Genomic DNA, 24392 nt, shown 5'->3' on the forward strand with positions numbered 1-24392 from the left:
AAACAGTTGTGGCAACGAGCTGGCAGGCCTCTCGTGGACCGGCTCTGCAAACCCCACAAGGAGTTTCATTGCTTAGTCGCACGAATGCAGTTTTTCCATACAATCCAGTTGACATAATTGACATAATGAATAATGGCACTTTGCAACTATAACGTTTACAAATTACAGTCAGTTGTACAATTCGGAAAATTGCGATATGCGAATAGTCAGAAAAATAGATAAAATCTATTTAGATTATTTGGTTAGAGGTTGACTGGTAGAAAATGCCGAAAGGCGTTAAGTCCGCCATATGTACTTTTACCTTGGTATTTTGTGCATTGAAGTTATATATAAATAAATAAAATAAATAAATAATTTATAAATAGACCTACCTCGTAACCATCACGCCGGGCAAAACTGGGTTGAACCTCTTGGTGGTTCTATACTCTAACCAGTCTGTAATTTTTTAATCGATAATAATAGTACGTGACTCTTCTATTAAAGAATAATAGGGTAGGTAAGCATGATGCCTTACCCCAAAGTGTCAAGTTAACAAAAAAATAACTGTTTCGAGGAAAGACCGCCTACAGGCAGGGTACAGAAAGTAGGTATCTCTAAGCAGATTGTGGTACCAGCAATGGGGCCATAGCAATAGTCAAGGCAATAGCAATAGTCTCAGTTACTATCTTATTATTATATATTTATTTGTTGTCCTTTAAGGAAGATGCATATATTCCAGATTTCCTTTTACACTGTGAATTGGTAAATAAAATACGGTGCTTTTCAAGTACATACAGAATTTCAAATACCTAGTTAGTTATACCTGTCTTAACTGTGGTTATACCATAGCATCAGCATACTACTCTGTCAAAAAAGTATCGGGAATTGTTTAATAAAACGCAAAATAATTATTTAATCATTCAAATTTATTTTGTCGCCTTCAAAGTAGGCTCCACTCGAATCAATACACATATGCCAACGATTAATCCACTCATCAAAGCACCTTTTAAACGCGTTTGAAGGGATCGGCTTCAGCTCCTTTAGCGAATTCTCCTTAATGGCCTCTATCGACTCAAAGCGGCGCGCGTCCGCGGAGTGGCAATAAGTTTTGGAAAAAGAAAAAAGTCACAGGGGGCTAAATCTGGAATTCATACTAATGAATATATGGTAATCTGGTCGTTATTCGAAGATATGTGTCGAGTTTTTGGTCAAAAAAGCGTTCACAATGTGAGATTTGTTTTGAAAATGTGTGACGTTGCGTTATCATGGTGCAAGATCCATGAGTTTTCTTTCCACAAATTCGGCCGTTTCCTACGCACATTCTCTCTCAAACGTTGTATAACTTCCAAATAACATTATTTATTTACTGTAGAACCATTTGGAACGAATTCCCAGTGGACAACACCACGATAATCAAAGAAAACGAGCAGCATGACTTTCACTTTTGACTGACTTTGACGTGGTTTTTTTGGTTTCGGCTCATGTGGATAGCGCCATTCAGCCGCCTGTTGACTGGTTTGCATGTCAAACTCATATACTCACGTCTCATCACCTGTGTTTATGCGCTGGATAGACGTTGGGTCCGAATTTACTTGCTCAAGCATGTCTTCAGCCACCTTCTTCCGATAATTTTTTTGAAGAAAGTTCAACTCTCTTGGAATTAGTCGAGCAGCCACGCGTCTCATACCCATTGATGGTGTAAAATGTTGCGAATTGATTCGTGAGACACGCTAAGGTCATGAGCTACATCCCTCAAACTTAAATGACGGTTTTCCAGCACAATTTCTTTGACTTTGTCCACAATTTCATCCGTTGAAGACGTTGATGGATGACCAGATCGGGGCAAATCTTCCACGACTTCTCAGCCCTCTGAAAACGCTTTATACCACTTGTAGACCCTTGTACACTTGTATTTTATATCTTTATATGTTTGAGTCATTTTTTTATGATTATTGATACATTATTGTCAAGTTAGAAACGATACTAATAAGATTGTTGTAACGTCTTCAAAACTTAATTATTAACTAATTTTATGAATTAAGCATTCACATGTATTTTTGATAATCTCTACTAACCCTTAAATCAAAGACATTTTTTTCATTATAATACAATAGTTCCCTCTATCGCGGTAAAATGTTAATTCGTTTTTCCTGTAATTGTACTGATACGAACTAGATAAAATGTACTTGCGTACATCTTATTCCGTTATTGCGTATATCTGAGAACTATCTATTCTTAGATAAATATATGTAGTTTGAATGTGACTAACGCAAAATTTTAAGCTTATTTTTAAATTTTCTCGTTTTATTATTATTAAACTTTTTATAAAGATACAAAAAGCCTCATCCTCAGTGCATTAAAATTCATTTCAATTCCTGTTTATAAAATTATCAGGATATTAACAGATAACTTAGTTTGACCACTATCAAAATGATTGTCTGTAAACACTAAATTAAAAATTTTGTACCAGTAATAACGAATGCAGTTTGAACTCCTAGTGGTGCTCTCAGACTAAAGTCTTCCGTCAGGCGGGAGTTGGCCTTGAGCCACTCCATAAGTCCTTCGCCGAGATTGGAGTGCCATCTGCACTTGTCCCTATCGTCCGGTGAAGCTGTAAAGGCCAGCTGCAGCATTAGAGTACCAAGTCCGAAGAAAAAAGTATCGAATGAGCAATCGATATCGAAAATCATTGTATCGATTTTATCGAAGACTTTGAGTTAATATTGATTTATAGTCGAAGATATTTTGAGTTAATACTGATTTATAGTCGAATCGTTGGTGTATTTAATATATCGACGTATATCACTCATCTTTCTTTTTTTTCTCTTCTATTGACTCACCTTTCTTATTTTTATTTCTGTCTGGCCGATCATCTGTGGTGTCGTCTGATCATGTGAATAATCTGTGGTCATATTTCATTAATTGATTGGCAACACTGGCTTACCGTCATTTTAATTCATGTTAATGTTATTTTCCGATTTGCGTGTATTTCAATTATAATCTTTATTGTTTACTAGTTCTACAACACGTTCTGCAGAATAACTCATCAAATAAAAATTAATATTACATACCTGGATAGTCACTTTAATTCTTGTAATATGTTGACGAATTATCAATAGAGGTATCAAGTATGAGTAACTGTATAGAAACGGTTTCCAAATATTTGTCTTTCAACGACCTAATGATCTTATTTAATTATTTATAAGTCTGTAAAATCCATTAAAATTGTATGTTATGGCTCCTGCTAACAACGATCGCCAAGCTGGCCACACGGGAACCATACCCAAGACAAAAGTGAGAAACAATTGCAATGTACCACAAGAAGCTGTGACTCCCACAAGAAGAGATATGACTACTAATCTAGGGACGGTAAGACTTATAAAATCTATTTATATAACTATGCTTGCCCAAAAAATGTTCTAAATACATGCTACTGATTCATACCTTGTTAAAATGACACAATAATTATTTGCTATTTGTGAGACTTTTATTTTATTTTTATCACTTTTTAAACAATAATAAACATTAAATAATATTACTGTGTGTGAAGAATAGAAAGTAGTAATCAATTAATTCTAGCATAAACTCCTTTAATTCATAAATTTAAGTCTCCTGTAATATTACACTGTCATTTGCTAATATGAAGTTAGTAGCACATATTTTATGTATTTTTAGAAACTTCCAAGAGATGTAATCTGGCTAACCGCCAACTTTGTTTCAGTTGTGAGACACATGAGATTTAAAATACAGCTATATATTATCACCTTAAATTTGTAATTTTGGAAATATATATATATATGTACTATTTGTTATTACAATACTCCCATTATTTATTTACCATATGGGAGCTTGTTTTTCTAAATTCAATTTAAAGAAGGTTTGTTGAAATGTGCACAAATATTGTGACCTATATATATTATAGCTTTACATTAAGATAAATAAGTATGTATTAGATATAGTGCTGATAGCAATGTCATATTTTTAGACATCATTAGATTGGGTGCCTGTCTCGGAATATAATACAAGATCTAACTATAACCAGTCAAGAAAGCCATCTAACAACACTTCTGATCATGAACTGAATGATTTAGGTAAGTTCTACTTTTTAACAATGATTTTTGAATTCTCAATATTATTATTCTGGCTGTGCTCAATGAATTCAATATGTTTTAGTCCATGTATATGTTACTTTAGTTTTATTAATATACACATATATGTGTTTAATTTTAACAATTTTAGATAATCCAGTATCTTTTGAGAGTGGATTTGGAAGGTTTGTACCAGTGAGACCCCAACCCCGTGCTCTGCCCTTGAATGTACAAAACCGTGAGAACATAGCACCTGAACAGCATGATGAGGTTCCTGGTTCCTCTATGTCAGGTCACACCTTGCATCCATATGCACATCAAATGCAAAATGGTGATTATTAGACTTATGTACCTGTAGCTATACTACATTTAAATTAGATATTCTATTAAGGTTTAATGATAAATGTTTTAGGTCTTACTCCTCATGCTAATTCCTCACACCATGCAGCTGCTGCTGTAATGATTGTGAATCCTACAACTCCTAATGCAGTTACAGGAACTATGTCACAACCATTTAATGTAAGTACATGCATACAGTAATACTTAATATTTAAAATAAAATGTTTGTATTATGAACACTTTTTTTGTCATTACAGGCAAATCAAAATAGAAATAATTTATCAAGGAATTTGAACCCTGCTCGCAATAATTTTGAAGGAAGCAGTCATCCAAGCAATACTAATAATAATAATAATACAACCCCACCTATTACTAACTCTAGGTCAGGAACAAAAACAGTTAATATAATGAATAACATGTATGACCAAGGACAAAGTAATTTTAATAATCTCAATGAGCCTAATCATGTAAGTTCTTTATATTTTTAGCTACTTTGATAAAAAAAATATTTTATATGTAGTACAATTTCATTAAATATTATGCTATATGAATTAAATTGTGTGTTATAGGTTCATAGGGAATCAGCACGGGCTTTAGGCGAAGCTATAGTGGCAGCCTGCCCTGATGCAGCGGCAGTAGAGCGTCGTCTTGGACAAATCAGGGAATACATAAGAGTTACTTCATCTCTCGTTGATACGATGCGTAACTCTGAAGATGAGGTATGTGTTTCACATCTTTTTACCCATGTATTTTTTTTTAAATATATATTTATTAAAGAACACTTTTCCATACATCTAATACTGTGTTATAAGTATGTGATATTTTGAATTTAGGCTTTTATTGAGCACACAAAAGAAGAATATGATGAACTAGTACAAATGGTGATGACTTTAAAAGAAAGTGAAACTAAGTTAGAAAGTATGCTGTTGGAGAAAAGTAGTCCTGAAAATATAGAAATGCCAGCTGAAGACATTTGTGAAAACATTAGTGACATGAATTGTGAGACGGCTACTGAAAAAAGCCAACTGTCAGATTTGCCACCAAGTATAAAAAATAATGATAATTCTCTAAATAGTAATCATCTTAAAAAAGTTACAAATATAGAAAATGAACAATTGAATAAAACTTTACATATAATGAATAATGCTGATGATACTTCTAGTGAAATTACTGAAATTGAAGCAAATTTAATTGGTTTAATAAATGAGTCTAGTATTTTAGAAAACACCAGTAATAGTGATATACCTAAAACTAACGAAGATTTTAATAATAAAATGGAAATAGAAGAGATAGAATCTATTCCTTGTTCTGAGATGGAAGGAAATAAAGATGACCAACATTTGAAAGAGATATTAAGAAAGAATATAATTTCATGTGTTGAAAAAGTTGCACTCATAGAGGAATTGAAAAACAAAAGTAGAGATTGTAGCTCTTCTAATAGTAACCGCGATATGCAGGTGTCTTTCTATTGATGTGTGCCATGCCATATGAAGAGTGCCCTTATTGTAAATTAGTTGAAAATTGCATAGCATGCACTCATTGCCAAATTCCAAATGTAATAAATAATATTTCTAATAAACTACGCACAAACATTTCCATATGACTATGTTGTTGCTCTATTAACATGGTCTTTAGCTTAGATTATGTCCTTATGCACTAAATGCTTTAGAAAAAAATCATATCTAAATAAATATATATTGTGTATTGTGTTACAGTAATTAATTTTGGTTCTAACCCCAAATATAGACTAGTAAATAATATAAGTTCAGATATAACACTCTTAAATGGTATTCCACTGTGATAACCACTACTAAATACTTAGTTTTTGTAAACTATCATAATATAATCTTTTATTTCGGATAATCTGTTATGTCTTTTTGCTTTGTTCTTGTAATGTACTTATGCAATAGCCTGGGCTGAATAGAAGATGAACAGCGAAATAAAGGGATATAATTAGTACTTGAATTACATTTATTGGATTAACTGTAATGGGTGCAAAACATGCATGCATGTCTCAGATTTTAATCAGTACTTCGCATCAAACAGTAGAATAATTAGATTCAATAATATAGGCAGAGATATGAGAGATAGGTATAGATTAGAGTCTAGGTTCAACCCCTCTGTAATATCTGTTCAAGGAATGAGTGTAACTTCTATCTGTACATAGTATTATTTATTATTCTATGTTGACTTACACCAATATTTGATTTTTCTATTATTGTGCCTACATACCTGAATAAAAATATTTTTAACTATTGTGAACCAACTCTTACTTTTCATTATGGGTACAATATTACATAGAATTGAATAACGCATGGAAAATAATAATTTTAACATCTGTGTATGTACGAAAGGTATATCAAATATTTTGTGCATTGATACTAAACTATTGTTTTGTCCCTTAGGATATTGTCACTAGACCTGTGTCGGTACAAAGTAATGAATCCATTTATAGTGACAATGAACTTTGGCAAAATGAAATAAAAAGCAAAATGGAATTATCACAAGTTCGCTTGGCTGCACTGAAACAGCAACAAAAAAGACTTCTTAAATGTCAGGTAATAATATGATTTTATAATAATTGAAAACAAGATATGGATATTGATTGAAATCCTGATGAGAGATTTTTTTATTTGTAAAAGTTTTAGCTTCATATTAATATCACAGGAAGGATACAAAATTAACTTGTAATGTTTATAACATTTGTTTTTAATCAAGAATGCCTTTAAATATATGTATAACGTGATTTTATCGGTTTAAATCTGTCTGCTTTCTTTAAAATTCATTTACTTAATACATCTTTTATTTATCTATTATAATATAAACAATTTTCAATAGGAGGAAGCAAAGCAACAATTAGAAGAAATGAATAGAGAAAGACAGTCGCAGGAATTGCCTTTGCATCCTTCTACGTCACATGATAATTTCAGCGTTCTGCAGGTAATTTCTATGGGTAACATCTATATGACTTAGCATTTATATGCTGACAATTTGATATAATTTTTATTTATTATTTATATGTTACATTAGAATACGAAGAATTGCTAAGGTTCGTAATTATCAACAATAACTGCCAATTATATTTACATTTTTTTTAAATTTTGTCGTGAACAATCCAAACTCTGATAGAAAAGAAATAAATTACCTACAAACAGCTTCTGCCGGATCTACTATGCAAAGTGGTAAAAATCTAGCTATATAAATACCTATAAATACAGATAATAAGAGTTTGTCAATGACGAAGGTGTTTGGTTTTTCAATAATACATTGCAAATCTGTATATACTTTAAACATTTTTTTTTTCAGAATCAAAGTTTTAGTGGAAACTATCATCATCAAAACCGCATGTACGCAGCCAATCAGATAGGTGTCGCGACAACTCTGCCACACTCTGCAGAAGTATTTCATGGTCAGATCGCTAAAAACATCGATAGCGAACATGGACTCCACCCTCACTCAACACAGGGCCAGGAAGAGAGGTTCCCTAATCGTGAAATAATAGGTAGTAGTGAGGTAAATCTGAACATTCAATTGTTTACAGTTGCAAAATCTATCTATTCGTATTTTTGTACTTATAGAATGAAAAGAGAAATTTATGTTATTGTACCTACTTCATACAATGTAATTTAATTCTTCTACTATTGGAAGATTTAAGACAAATATTTTTGCTTTAAAATAATGCCTAATAAATTAGAAAAAGGTTTAATACTAAATGAATAATACTGACTTACTCATTTATATAATTAGCATAATAATTAAATATTTTTGAACCAAAATAATAATTAACAACCCTGAAAAATAATCATTAAATATTTTTCTACAAAATGTATTTGTGTTTTTCATACATATATTAACAATGTAGGAAGCAATTGGAGGTACCCGCGACAGTGAAGTGGAAGATGACGAGAGTCTAATAAATGAACGGAGTCATCTGCTCCAAATGAAACTACGAGAACTACAAATGAAAAAACAGCACATGGAAAATTTGGTGAGATTTATTTTGATAATTAAAAAAAATCTAAAATATTATTAGCTTGTACTATTAAATAATTGTAACAGACATACTGAATAATGTTTTTTTATTATTTTTAGGTATCAGAATTCCAAAAGTTGCAAATGGCCACCCGCTTAGCAAGCTCCCATAACACATATTCAAGCTCTGGCGAAGATAGTGGTGACGATGAGCCATCTCGTAATTTAAAATGTAATGTACATGTTCTACAAAATATTTAACTACGCATTATAACTAAAATAATATACATTCATATACTTAGTTTATATATTTACAGGTAATAAATCTGGAAATAATAGAAAGAATGAAGATCCTTTTAAATTAATGGAAATCAAAGCTATCAAAACGGCACTTCAAAAAACCAAAGGTATGTTTTTACTATTTAAGTTAATATAGATTTATAGCAATCATGTTTTTTTAATACTGTTTTTACATATCTTTAAAATGGTATTAAAGTAATACATCATATTGTACAATATATTTTACAGATCTCATGAGATCAGTTGAAAACTACGAAGCGGAAAATATGTCGGGTGCTCATGACGATTCCTTTCAACTCCCAAACCATAATATACACGACAAGTAAGTGTCAAGTAATATTATTAGTAGCAATCATTTTCCGTCACTACTTAACATTAAGAAAATGCAGAAATAATTATAATACAAGCTTAAATAATAGAAATATTAGAAATTTAGAACAGTGTTCATTGTTTACAAATTTAATAATTAATATAATTTTCATGTCTAGTGCTATTTAAATTGTGATGTTGATTGTGTGTAACTTTTATAAATTCATCAGCAGTATCATGTGTCCTAATATTTTTCCTCATATTTTCTATAGTATTCAGTATCTGTCTTTTTTATTTCACCCTGTGTAATACTGCTTCATTTCTTACTTTAACTTTCCAGCAAATTCTTTCCATCCTTTTCCAACACATTTCAAAAGCTTACAGTACAGAGTTAATATCCACGTCTCACATTCATACAAAGCTATACTCCAGATATAGGTCTTAATACGCCGCATATTTGTTTAGTAAATCTGAAGGAGGTGGTAGTGTGGGCGGGTGGTCCAATGATGGCAGTATGTGTCGTGTGCGCAACTCTTTACAGCAACGACACAAGTTCACCAACGAGCAACATTCACAACAACAACATTTACATCAACATCAGCCACAACAACATTTACATCAACCGCAACCACAACAACAGCAAAGTGAGTTTACTTTTTATAATAAACGTAGCATAAAACAGCATGTAATGTCATATAAAAATAGTCCTATAACTGACTTATGTGGGGCTATATTCGAGGCAAAGTTTATATCAAGATAACCTTTATATTCTATTATTAAAATTGGGTGTTACGATTGAGTAAATCGTATAGTTGATTGTATCATGTAATAGAAAATGAACTTTTAGTTATGTTTTTAATTAAATTTGGGTTTAATATGTTAGCAATTTGGTTTATTATAATAGTTTAATATAGTAATATTTTTACTAATTTTTTTACAATTTCAGGCCATGAAGCTAATATAGCTTCACTTCAAGAATTAGCACAAGAGTTGAGAATGGAAACTGAAAAAATCATGGGCGAGAGAGCGCGCATCAAGGATATGATATCGAATAAAGGTATACAATGGTACCTATATCTTAAATGATAATATCCGCTCAATATTTCTTATTAAATGTTATAAACTTGATTTTATTTTATATTTTTTAAGCCCTGTTAGGGTTATAACTGTATAACTGTAACAAATATTCAGACGCTGGTATTTCTGGGCCTTCTCAATATTTACATGTAACAAACATACTCGTAAGCTTATTTCGAAAACGAAGTTCAAAATATAATTTGTCTGAAAGCAAGTTTTGATCTCATTTACCATACTATAGAAATGTTTTAACAGTGTTAACACATTTCTTAGTACCGGCTACAAATAGGATGAGAACTAATTGAAAAGCGGTCAGGTAACAGAGGCTTACATATTTACGTATAGGGAGTGCCCTATATGTAAATATGTAATCCTCTGTTATCTGACCGTTTGATATTCTGTCATAGAAGTGTCCCGCAAGCATAAGAAGGTGAACGAAGAGGCAGTAGCGGGACCGAGTGGTGTGAACGCGCCGAGCGGCAGTAGCACTGCGAGCGGGCCACCGGGTCCGGCTGAGCGACGCCAGCTGCAGTTGCGTGCTCTGCTTGCCGACAAGCAACGCGAGCTCGAGGCTCTCCTCAACAAGGAAGTGAGTCTTCTCATTTCTACTGTAACTGTACTAATATTATTATGTCATCATGTTAAAGTCATGACATTTATATATTATTATTTAATATTACTACTGTAATTGTAACTGCGTTGGTCACATGTTAGTTACTAAAATAATTAGAAGTTTCTCATTTACAAAATTTATAGTAATATATGTTTAGTTAATACAAATTGAATTTATTGTTCCAGAAGGTGTTATGTGCAGCATCTGAATGCCAAAAATTAAAACAGGACTCGAGAACGGCCTCTGTAGTAAACCAGTCTTATAATAGGTATATTTTATAAGTAGTATTACATTAATAAAGTTAGAAGACTACTAACTAGGTTGTAAGAGCAACATTACTATTGAAGTATATTCAATTCAGACAAAACACATCATTTATAAATAAGTTATTTTATATTGAGATAATTGCTACAAAATTTTCAAATTTCTTTTTCTGCTTAGCTTAGGTTGGCTGGAAGAAATCTCTTTTATATGGGCTTATCTCTTGCTCACATAACTATATTGTATTTTATAATATGTATGTAAATGTAATATAATTTATTTCATTTGTCTATTTCACGTTGTTGCAGCGAACAAGAAGATCCCGACTCACGATCAGAGCAGATAATGTTGGACTCGCAAAATTCAAGAGATAACGAAAATTATAGAGTAAGGCACTCATTTTTTGTTATTTTAGTTTAAATTTTGTAACAAAAAAAGTTCTTTAAGAACAAAACAGATAAGAAGTATAAGACACAATTCCTATTATGGACGTAAACAACAAAAAATCTGTTTATTTATTTTCAGGTTATTCATCTTTTACCTTACCTACAGAAGGTAAAAGTTAAATAAAATTCATATTTAGCACACACTAACAAAGACGCGGCCAGAAACAAATTATTAATCATTAAGACATATTGGAGATATATGAACGGCAAACAAGCTGAACAACCTATCTGATAGGAGGTCGTAACTGTCGTCCATATACATAAATAGTACATGAACGTCATGAGACAAACAATGGGTATAATTTTGATCTGTAAAGAACTTTTTATAGATTCATACTTATTCATACTGTATTTCCATGTGAGATCTTCCAGACCAAGTATTAATAGCCTCTATTATTACATACATATGATACAAATTTTTATATAAATATAACGATTAATTTATGTTGTTGCTCTTCGTTTGATAGCAATGAATAGAAATAAGGTATTCCTTTTTTTAATATTTATAGATACATACATACTTGCAGGGTGGCAGTGGCGAGAATGTTGTGAGTGGCAGATCTATGAATACTGTACCATCGCGCTTGGGAAGCACCTATGGGAGTGACAGTGACAGGTAATCAAGATATTGTTACAAATTCACTCCTTTTAATGTAAGGTAAATAGAGACCGTGAAGTGCCATTATATCAAATCCAAAAGTTTGTGAGGATGTATGAATGTTTGTTGTTATTTCACGAAAAAAGCAATTGAAGGGATTCAAACGATTTTGGCACATACATCGTATCCTACATTAATATTTGGGATACTTTTTAAATGCATTCACGTGAGTTTGCGCTACAAGATACAACTAATATCATAATTCTATTGTACAAATAGCTAACTTCTCTAGTTTATTGTTATACTTTAAAAAAAATCGATAGAACTGGACTAAAAATAGTGTGTGAATGAACGATGAATGAATAACGCCTATGAATTATTTTTTTCTTATACATAAAATAATATATTCCACCATTTGCTTCATTACAGCGCATCGAGAAATAAATCAAACCAATGGAACCGTACAAGAAGAAGACAACCACAAGATCGACAATCTGAAGATAATGTACGTAATTTAAATATACTACATTTTAATTATATACAGGTCTCATAGCGGTGATGAGGACACGACTCGTTTGTTTGAGCACCTTTAAATCACGTCTGATAAAATTCTCGAGCAATATGCCTCCGCGAATTTAGTGATACTTGGAGACTTTAATGCCCATCACACCGAGTGGCTCCGTTCTCGAATCACTGACCATGCGGGGAGAACTGCTCACGAGTTTGCCCTGGCCTATGGATTCTCACAACTGGTTCATTCTCCAACGAGAATACCAGATATCGAGACCCATACGAGTTCCTTACTGGACCTTCTGCTGACTACAGGTCCGGACGAATATTCAGTCACCGTGGAAGCGCCTCTTGGTTCTTCGGATCGCTGTCTTATTCGATCCCAAGTACAGTGCACACAACCTGCCACACACCGAACACCTGGTCGACGTCGCATCTGGCATTATAAGAAATTCTCTCTCGCGTAAAATTCTCGGAATCCGTCCCAATCTGCTGAAGATTGGGAAGGATTGCGAGAATTTTACGCGTCATACCCATGGAGGCAGCACTGCTTTGTATCAGAAGACGTCGATTTTTGTACAGCCGCCGTTACTGAAGTCATACTTGCGGGTATGGAATGTTTCATTCCAAATCTGCTTGTTGCTTCAGGGCCGAAAAAGCGACTGTGGTTTAATAGGTCATGCAGAGAAGCCAGACAGGCTAAAGAAACTGCTTATCAGGCTTGGACCACGGCTCGTTCCAACAGTGATGTTGGCGTATCTGTTGCGAGGCGGAATTTAAATGCTGCATCCACCTACCTGCAATTACTCTCTTACTACACCTAGTAAGAGAGTAATTGCTAGAGCCAAATTCGACTTCGTCAGCAAAATTGGCGAGCGACTAGCCCGTCATCCCTCTGGAAGTCGAGCCTTTTGGTCCCTTGCTAAGGCTGCCGAAGGTAACTTTAGTCAGTCATCCTTACCATCACTACGGAAGCCGGATGATAACTTGGCACATAGTGCAAAAGAGAAGGCCGATTTGTTGTGCGCTCTTTTTGCCTCAAATTCTACTTTAGACGCTGGGGACACCATACCTACTACCATCCCATGGTGTGGTAACTTTATGCCGGAAATATCCGCAACACAACGGAGTGTCCGGCGAGAGTTGCTGTCTCTCGATGTCAATAAGTCGAACGGGCCAGACGGCATACCGGCTTTGGTGCTAAAGAAGTATGCTCCTGAGTTGTGTCCCGTACTCACGCGCCTCTTCGCGCTTTCATACTCTGGGCAATTTCCGTTATCATGGAAGACCACCCTTGTGCACCCTGTGCCAAAAAAGGGCGACAGGTCAAACCCATCGAACTACAGGCATATCGCTATTGCATCTTTGCTCTCCAAGGTGATGGAGCGTGTAATTAATACACAGCTCCTCAGGTACCTAGAAGATCACGATTTATTGAGCGATCGTCAATATGGCTCCTGCCGTAATCGCTTAACTGGTGATCTTTTAGTGTATCTCACACACCGCTGGGCTTTTGCCATCGAGAGCAGTCAGCCTTGATATGGCGAAGGCATTCGATCGGGTTTGGCATCAAGGTCTTCTATCGAAATTGCCTCTATTTTTTTGTCTGACAGATGCATCAAAACTGTGGTCGACGGTAGTTGCTCCGATAGCATGGACATTAACGTTGGCGTCCCGCAAGGCTCTGTTCTCTCCCCGACACAGTTTTTGCTGCATATTAATGATTTGTTAACTACAGTTGACATTCATTGCTATGCGTATGACAGTACTGGAGACGCATTTTACACGGGCCGTGCGAACATTCCTCTTTCCGTTGTGGAGTCAAACCGCGAACAGCTTGTGTCTGAAATCGAGAGTACGCTCACCAGAGTCTCCGATTTGGGGCGATTGAACTTAGTTCAATTCAACCCTACCAAGACACAAACCTGCGCGTTCACCGCTAAGAAACCCCCTTTTGCTGTGGCTCCGCAATTCCAGAACACATCCATTACCATCTCTAGGAGCATTGGGATTCTCGCTGTCGACATCTCTAGCACAGTTGAGTTCCGTAGTCACGTCGAAGAAAAGGTCAAGCTGGCGTCCAAAAAGCTCGGTGTGCTGAATAGATCGAGGCAGTACTTCACTGCGGACCAGAGATTTCTCTTGTATAAGTCGTAAGTTCGGCCGCACATGGAGTACTGCTCTCATCTTTGGGCAGGAGCACCTGGATACCAGCTCGGTCCTTTTGACTCAGTTCAGAGATGTGCTATGAGAATTGTCGATGATCCCAATCTCTCAAACGGTATCGAACCACTTAACTTGAGGCGAGACTTCGCATCGCTTTGTGCGTTCTACCGAATATACAACGGACTGTGTTCTGAGGAATTGTTTGACATGATGCCTACGGCTACCTTTTACCATCGCACCGCTCGCCGTCGACAGGGAATTCATCCCCATGGAATGAACTACCTGCCGAGGTTTTCTCGATAGACTACAGCATGGGGTTTTTCAAGCCGACGATTTTTAAGGGCCGGCAACGCGCATGTGCGCGCACGCGCACACCTAAGTGGCATAAAAAATGTATATCATAAGAATAGCATAATAATGTTTTCCTGAGTTTTCGTAATCTATATTAATGATATTTTCGTAATCTACATATAAATAAAATTTGAGTGTCTGTTTGTAATATTGAAATAACCGTATTTTGCTACATGCATATGAATATTAATACATGGTATATACACCAAAATCTATTTTTTTACTATTTTTGTCTGTCTGTTTGTTCCAGCTAATATCTGTAATGGCTGGACCGATTTTGACAGGACTTTCTTTTGGCAGGTAGCTGATGTAAAAAGCAGTAACTTAGGCTACTTTTATTTTAGAAAAATAAACTTAAATTACACGCGGACAAAGTCGCGGGAACAGCTAGTTATAAATATTATTATTTAGTTGGAATATCAATAAAATTATGGTATTCAATTTTCAAATGTGCTATATATGACGAAATTTTATTTTAGGGTACACAGTCAAATAATGCAAATCAAAACGTACGTCATGAGTCAAGGGCTGAAGCTTCGAATATTAACATGGTGCCTCCGGTTACCCAAAATCGTGAGTATAAAAAAAAATATTACAGTTAGTGAGTTATTTATATTAGTAGTAAAGAATTCGTGTTCCAGTGTTAATATTTTTTAATTGTAACATTTACTATTACCACAGATAACATAATATTACATACAGATACCCCATCCCATACAAGAAAATGGTTCCTTCCTAACTCGGGCTATTCTTCGGGCTATTTTATTTCGCCGCCGTAGCCGCTAGATGTCTCTAGATCTGAAGCAGTTCGGATTACTAGTGGGTGCTTAGTAACAAAGCACGAAAATAGATGGCAGTCAATTCAGTCTACATGACATCTGTTTTGCAAAGATAGGTATATAATAGATATGTAGGTAATTGTATCGTGTACCTCATTAGGGACGATTCAAGATTCAATGTAAATGTGTAGGTATAATATCGTTAGCCGATACCCTGCAGATATGGCTTATGTGCCAATGTATATATTATGTTATAGTTTATTCTACATTCCATGCCTATTTTTTTCTCTCGACGAAGATATGTTGTAACGCGTCTGCGCTATACGTATAGCCCGATTTTGATACGTTTATACTCGTACGTATCAACATCGGGCTATATGATTTTTTATTTCAATCGTTATGTGTAAGAGACTGGTTTTAGCTACAATGAATTTACTGGTATATACCTCATGTATTCTACGATGTACCCCTCGTTTACCTAATGAGAATTCCGCTATATCTTATATATAAACTTCGTATCACAGTGTTAGTTGCCATATTTCTCCCACATTTTGATGAAATTTGATATGTATACTTGCTAGGTCTGAGGTAGGGTTGTTATCTATTTTTTATACCCCTAAGTCATAGGGGTGGCCTACCCTGAATTTTTTTTTTGTATTATGGACAATTTTTTATTTATTTATAATGTTACATACACGTCTAAATTTTGGCCCGTCTTTCACCAACCCCTATTTTTAATAGCGATATTCTTACAAATATTATAAATGCTAAAGTAACTCTGTCTGTTTGTCTCGCTTTCACGCCCGTTACACGTTAGAAATGTGTAACGGGGGAACACGTTACTTAGTACGAAATTATGTATATTACAATAAAACTTAACGAAAAAATATTATAATGATGTCACTGGAACACTCATTGCTTTACTACTATACCGTCCATTAGTCGCGAACTTTCTGGATGCGCGAGAGGCGCGCTCCTATTGGTCCGTCGGTGCGGTTACCGCACGACGCGCATGCGCTGTACGCTTAGATGAGTCTCACGGCACGGGCGTAAGTACTTACTATGTAATATGTATACATATGGGTGTCACAAATGTTTTTATTACAAGTAATATTACTCTATTATCTAAGCCAGTAATGTGTGCTTATTTTGAACTTGATAATATTCAGAATTACTTGTATACATAACTTTCGATATCTACAATAATAATATCTTTGATGTATGAAAGAAATCTATGTACCTACATTAAAAGATAATTTTTGACATGTATGAAATGTATGAAAGAAATGTATGAACCTACATTAAAATATAATTTTTGAAATGTATGAAAGAAATGTATGTACCTACATAAAAAGTTCATTTTTGAAATGTATGAAAGAAATGAATGTACTTACATTAAAAGATAATTTTTGACATGTATGAAATGTATGTACCTACATTAAAATATAATTTTTGAAATGTATGCACCGTACAATAACAATACACGTTAAACATCATACCACAGAGTCATACGCAAGTTAAAAACAAACTGCTATGATATTAATGAGAAAGGAAAATCAACTTTATGGTATTCGAGTTAGGGTCGATTTCTCTTTTTTTAAATACTATTTTAATCTTGCCAGTATTCAAAGAAAACTACGATTCGTACTCGATATTTTAAATTATTATGTATTCGATTTTTTGTACAAATGTAAATAACCAACGACACTAATAATGTACTACTATATTCCGTTCTTTGAAACGGAACACTGCTATAATACATAATAATGAAAATTTACTGTTCACAACGACTCATTAAAAGCATCATCGAATAATGCGCTGTAATAAAATCCTGTTATCGATTATTCAAAAAAATCGATAATACATGTATTTATTTTTAATATGACAACACTTCATACATAAGTATTATTGGAAATAGTATTACTTGCTTGTTCAATTAGCTATTTATTCAAGCTATTTTTAATTTACTTAAAATTTTTTTATTTGTTTAATTTACAATAATGATATATTAAGCGCTTATTATTGGAAAATATAAAAAAGACATTTAATTAGGCCGATACAAATGACAACAATGCCATCTATGAAAGCATTTTGAAAACATTGAGCCCCGTATTAGCACTGATTAAATTAATTAAGTACTGGAAAATAACAAAATGAGTAAATATATGAAAATTACTTTTTGTAGACACAGTTTTGTTTTTTAAAACGTTTGCAAAACTATGAAGAATTCCATCGATACCAATCATGCCATCTATATGCAACTTTTAGCAATAATAATGGCTAGTTCCTCACGGATTGCCACTGCTATTACTATTACTCTCTTACTTATTGTGAGTAATTAACTGGAGAAAAATATTAGAAATGAAAGGTAAATTAGATTTTAGGAAGATAATTCTATCATTTAGTAGTAGTAGTGCAAGACTGTCCCGAGTATGGTCATACTCCAGATAGTCTTGCACTACTTGTATACTATTTCCTAATAATTATAAAACCGATTGTTACTATACAGCTGAAAAGTTATAATACCTATATGTTATAATGGTATCATGTTATTTCTATTATACATCTATATGTGAATAAAATTGGAGTATTATAAATATTGAAAAACCATTTTTTACTAAATGCATATGAATATAAATACGGTACATACACCAAAATAACATATTTTACAATTTTTCTCTGTCTGTCTGTTCGTTCGAGTTAATCTCTGAAATAGCTAGACCGATTTTGAAGGGACTTTTATTGGCAGGTAGCTGATATAATAAGGAGTAACTTAGGCTACTTTTGTTTTAGAAAAATTAAGTTAAATTCCACGTAGACGAAGTCGCGGGAACAGCTAGTCTAGCATTTATTTTGGGAATGTATTACAATTTAAAAAGGTGTCTACGTTTATTAATATTGATAGAATATGTTTTTATACATTAGGAAGTGTAGTCTTTAGAAAGTCCTGGATTTATTTACTACAAACTGATTACTACCAATCGTTTATTTTTCTCCCTATTTTAATGAAGTTAAATGCTGTTGTTAGATGGGTTAAATTATTTTATTGCTTTACATTACGCTTCAACGATAAGAAAATGGCAATTACTAACCTATATCATGACATGTGGTACTACCTATAATAATATTAACTATTATTCCATTTCTTTTTCAGTGGATAATCCTGCGAACATGCCGTATTCCCACCTACCACCCCCATGTTGGAACAGCACGAAATCAAATCAAGTACGTTTAAGGAAAATAGTACAAATTTATAGATGAGTTATCGGATTGGGTAGATAGGGCATATCTAATGTATAAAAATCTCTTGTCAGTGTTAGTTGACATATTTCTCCGAAACGGCTTAACCAATTCTGATGAAAGTTTAGATTTATCCTCAGTTGGTCTGAGAATAGGTTGTTATCTATTTTTTATACCAATATAATATTTTATTTTTTTGACAAAATGTTTAATGTGAGAGGTAATTCTCCATATAGAATACAGCCTCAGATATTAATTTATATGGCAAAATATGAAACACCGGTTCAGCCAACCCACTTCTATATATTAAAAGTCATTTAATGGAGACATACTCACTAATATGAAATCACTTTATGACATTTCTTATTATAGTAACTTCATTACATGATTACGTTTATATTTATTATGTTTGATCACAGTTTCCGCACATTTGACAAATAGCAGTTTACTTATAGCATAAGTCAAATTGACTGTTTTTCAAATTGGGATATGCTTAAACTGTTATATTAAAAATAAAAACTATTACAGGATATGCGTACAAACCAATTCACGCAGAACAGCCATTCGCAAACTATGGATCGTTTGCTCGGAACTCCACAAATGTCCTACCCTCCGTCCATGCCTTTCAACGTAATGATGCCGTATGGTAAGTATACATACTTATTATTCAGAGATTAGTGATTAGGATTATACCGTGTTCAGGCCACAAAAAAACTTTACGCGCATTATTAAAGGTAACTTAAAAACTACAGAATGTATCTTGATCAAATTTATATATATAATGTGGCTGTAAATACTGTTGCAAATAAAAAACAATTTGAATTTGGAATCTGTCATTAATTTAAGAATGTTCATTGTTTTTTCAATGCCGTGACAATTGGTTGCCAAATAATTTTTATATTAAATTGATATTATTGCTGTATATATTTTAAATGTTTTTATATGAATGTATAAACTAACACACATTACAGTAATCAATGTTATATGCAATAGAAAAAATAAAGATTTTTTCTTATAACACAATATACATAATAATTATGACAAGACCAGGTATGAATGTATAGTACCTATAACACAAGCTCCGTTTTCCCTGTGACTAGATGGTGCTATGTGGATTGTACAAGGTTATTATATTTATTATTAATATAAAATAACTTTGAGGTAATACATAAAATAATACAGTCCAATATATAACTGATATTGCGGCATTGTAAATAGAATTTACATGTACTCTTGAATATTGATACAGTACAAAGTACAAGTAAACTACAATCTACTCGGTTTTTCCAAATTCTCTATTGTATTGTCTAATATAACAGGAATGGTGGGTGGATGTGGATGCGGCTGCAGCTTTTGGGGTGTGTGGTGTTGGCAACAACTGGTTATGCAGCAGCGGGAGATCCACCAGCTTAGAGAACAACTCAATCATGTGAGTAAACAAATTAATTCAGTTTTTGTCTAGACTTTATAGTAATGGTATACTTCTATCTATAAATCCGGGCAGTTTCATCATAGAATATATAATTTAATAACATCCTAAATATTTTGTTTTTATTGGATGTTATGGAAATGCGCCCGTCTGCGATGTCGGGGCACTAGTGGAGGATGATAAGAGCGACATGAGGACAGGTCAGTTAACCCATCGTGACAATTTTGACCAGAAATTTATCATGATGGTTTCTAGGGGTAACCGCGTGAAGGTCAACCTGATATAGTATATCGGTAGCATGGGGTCAACACTCCACGTTACTGAAAAAAACATTATTGTTTTTAAATTTATTGTATTCTAAATTAATTAAACATTTGGATTTACAATTTATAAAGGACAACACGCAAGTTTATTACTCATTCTTCTTGTGATGATTGTGCGTTCCGAATGAGCAATTGAATGAAAAAAATGTGATTGAAACGTGAATCTTAACGCCCAAACAGACACAGTTTTCGCTCGTCATGATTTAACTTTATTTTATTATATGTAAATATAAATTTGCGGTGCGGGAATGCCGCACCAAGCTACGTCTTTAGTAATATATTGTATGCATTATGTTTTAGTTGGAAGAACGTTGGCGTGCAGAAACAGTGTCACATACTCTCAACAATCAAGTACCACCAGGAAATCGGGCTAATAATTATTGGGATAACTTTCGAAGGTACGGTAGTTCTATGTTTAATTACATTAGTAAATTAATTGATACATGCATTTTATATTTAACAAATTTTTAGTACACCATTATACTTAGTTTATGAAAAATTATTATTTCTTTTTCAGATATTAATAACTATAAATAATATTATTTAATTATATTGTCTCATATTAATTTACGAATATATGTATATTATATAATAAATATTGTAATTTTATAATACAAGATCAAAGATGAGATAAGGGTGAGAAATTATGTTTAGTTTGCCCTTGCCCTCGTTTTTCAGCTTAATTAAAAGTTTTCTTTTCATTGCCACTGTTTTCGCTGATTTTAAAGTTTGTTATTGCTTTAGTACTAACGTAAACCTTTAATCCGTGGTCAGCGAAAGTGCGGCGTGACGACGAAATTAAATCGAAATGACATAAATTTAGAAAGCGTTGAAGACAATAAAATTTAAAACGCTATAACTCGAGTTATCAAGTTCGTCCCGCCGTGGCGCCTGCCATGTTTCTATTCCTGACTTTTTGAGTGTAACATATACTTATGCCAAACACATTTTAAATCATAATTAATATCACGCTAACTATACTTTCTTTTATTTTTTTACAGTTATTCTCGTCAGAATCTTCTATCTGCTAATAGCAAGACCAATGCTGATGGACACTTGGGCGTAAGCCCTGCTCACAATCCACATCCACTAGTGGAAAGATCTCATAACACTCTACATCATACTTCGTCCTCGACGTCTCCGTCCATTACACCCAAGAGAAATACAAACGCTGCTACATCCACACAAAATGGTCCTACACAGTCTTTACCGACAAACAATGAAGACATGCTTAATCACCAAGCTCGTAGAAATATGGCATACGAAAGATCTCTATCTTTTTCATCTGCACCAGATGTTTTAAATGTTAATCAAAACTTAGATGCTGATGCAAGCTCCACTCCACAATCCAGAAATGTTGACGAAAGTAACATTTCTGTCAATGTTAATATAAATCGACAAGAATCTACATCAAACCCATTTAGAAGCTTGAATATAACAAGCCCAATACCTGAAATAATTCAAGCACATTCCAACAATTTAAATACAACAAATAGTAAAAAAAAATCTTCTTCGAAACTACCAGCTAAGAACTCTACAAACAGACGCAATTTCACCTTGGATTATTCTCAAACAAGTAACATTAATATCGCCAGTACATCCGAAACACCAAATCCAAATTTGGCGTCTACAAGTAGAGAAGTGCAAGACAAAGCAACTTCTAAACTATTCGATCTTCTCAGAGAAAATGTATATTCTGAAGTTACTGCTCTAATCGGAGTGAACGAATCTCACCCGGACTTCCTAATACAGTTGTTTAGAGAACTTCAACTTATCAGCTCAGAACCATTACGTCAAAAAGTGCTTCAGTCTATTCGGAACTTGTTGTCTCAATACAGTTCTATTATTGATAATCATAATAATGAGAGTTCTCACCATGAGGCTAGACCAGAAGACGTAACTACTACTACAGAGCCAAGTACTTACCAAGATTGTAATGCAATGTCGACTCAGAATGCATGCACTAGCACAGTAGAACTGGATAACAAAGTTGCACGCTTTTTGTTACATAAAAGCGAAGAAATTTGCACAACTGAACTTCTAGAGTCACTGGCGTCGCATATTTTATCTGCTGATAGTCGATATACTCAGCAATCAAAGAAAAGTATTCTTGAAATATTGTCTAAATACGAAGGCATGCGACTGTGTAACGTATCAAGTGATATATATCAAATTATTGAAAACTTGCCGTTATTGTTTCCTAATAACAATGAAGTGGGAGAATCCTCGCAACATTCAGCAAGTAGATCTGAGCCATCTATTTTACAAGACGTAGCAGGATCATTGAATTTGTTCAGCTCAAGTGACACTCAACTACACCAGATAAATTCATGTCCATATGACATGTGGCCTGGTCACGTTCATATGGATTTAGATGCTGCTGACTTGAATGATAATAGTCCCCGTTCTAGTCAAGAGGGAAAAGTAGATCTCATAAATTGCTCTGAAATGCATAATGGGGATTTAGCAGAAGCGGATCAAAGTCACTCTGAGGTAGTGGAGAATGGCAGCAACGGCCATGATGAAATGGAAGCCAATGCAGAGGCGTTACCTGACGTGGTCGACACTGAAGAAGTGGCTCCGACAGAGGTAATGCAACACATCCTCTACTGTAGATGTCTTCCACTAATTAATTGTACTAACCGTAACACATGAACCTATATCACTAATTAAATCATATTCCTGATACTAAACTTTGGCTTGGGTTTTTGGATACTGTATTTACAGTTTTTGTAATGAAAGAAATCGGAAAATAATAAAAAAATATAAATGTTATATAATATTCATATAGTCTGATTTCTTTATATTTAACTGCACCTTTTGTAACCTCGATTTTATAATAAAAGTAAAAAACAATGAACTGCATTTTCAATTAATTTCATCAATTATCGGCTTATATATATTTTTTGATTTAGATTAAAATACCATTGATTTTCATTTCATTTTACTCAAATATCACATATACAATATCACAGTTTTGTTACAATATTTCTTTACCTATTATTTACACATTAATACTAATATTGAATGAAAATTTATAATTTAACAATACATAAAATTCTGGTATGTTTACATTTAAGGCGGAAGCAGAATGGCTCGGGCTTGACCGTGTGCCAACAAGACTGCACATGGAAGAATCATCTGAAAAACAAAAAGGTGATATTAGTGTTGTGAAAACGTAGAACAAACACTCAAACATTAAAGTATAAGTTTAAGTCTAGTTTGAGTGAGGCCTGAAAGAAACTAAAACGATTAGATCTTCATCAGCATCTGTAACAGAAAAACGAAATAAATGGGAATTAATCAATTTCTTCTTTTTTCAGATTAAGAGTTGACAAGGTTTTGACGAAATCCTGTAACGGCTACTAAATCTTGATCAATATGTAATATTGTTTAGTAATCATTGCCATTGTTTCCATTTTTTTCGTGTAATATTTATTTATATCAATAAAAGTAAAATATATAAAAGTATTTTATATAAATAAAAATCCTCCCTTCTCCTATATAAAATTTTATTAGGAAATCATTAAATATAATATATTTTCTAAACTTATTCACTAAAATGAAATTAATAAGTCTTTTAATGTCCCTATCACTTGTTATTCTGCGATA

The 24392-nt window shown here is 33.5% G+C and overlaps 1 protein-coding gene across 1 annotated transcript; it reads left to right on the forward strand.

Moving 5' to 3' along the window:
- The first annotated feature begins 2929 nt into the window (after positions 1–2929).
- On the forward strand, positions 2930–23970 carry LOC131853428 (pericentriolar material 1 protein). The gene is made up of 28 exons (XM_059204313.1): positions 2930–3348; positions 3965–4070; positions 4219–4398; positions 4480–4586; positions 4664–4873; positions 4976–5125; positions 5240–5863; positions 6812–6964; positions 7245–7346; positions 7713–7919; positions 8269–8394; positions 8499–8610; positions 8696–8785; positions 8907–9000; positions 9453–9631; positions 9934–10044; positions 10472–10653; positions 10863–10945; positions 11247–11325; positions 11912–12000; positions 12412–12487; positions 15489–15582; positions 18943–19013; positions 19557–19674; positions 20348–20457; positions 21081–21178; positions 21782–23369; positions 23861–23970. Exons 1-28 carry the CDS (start codon positions 3214–3216, stop codon positions 23960–23962), a joined length of 5376 nt encoding a protein of 1791 aa, XP_059060296.1. The 5' UTR covers positions 2930–3213; the 3' UTR covers positions 23963–23970.
- The last annotated feature ends 422 nt before the right edge of the window (positions 23971–24392 follow it).

The sequence above is a fragment of the Achroia grisella genome, unplaced genomic scaffold, assembly GCF_030625045.1.
Source record: "Achroia grisella isolate CSIRO2021 unplaced genomic scaffold, CSIRO_AGI_Agris_v1 utg900, whole genome shotgun sequence".
NCBI classification, from domain to species: domain Eukaryota; kingdom Metazoa; phylum Arthropoda; class Insecta; order Lepidoptera; family Pyralidae; genus Achroia; species Achroia grisella.

What these genes read in the sequence shown, in the direction of transcription:
- LOC131853428 (XM_059204313.1), top strand. Translation starts at nt 3,214, where the DNA reads ATGGCTCCTGCTAACAACGATCGCCAAGCTGGCCACACGGGAACCATA. An exon ending in GAGATAACGAAAATTATAGA is followed by an intron (nt 11,326 to 11,911) that starts GTAAGGCACTCA and finishes ACATACTTGCAG; the next exon opens with GGTGGCAGTGGCGAGAATGT. An exon ending in AAGAAGTGGCTCCGACAGAG is followed by an intron (nt 23,370 to 23,860) that starts GTAATGCAACAC and finishes TTTACATTTAAG; the next exon opens with GCGGAAGCAGAATGGCTCGG.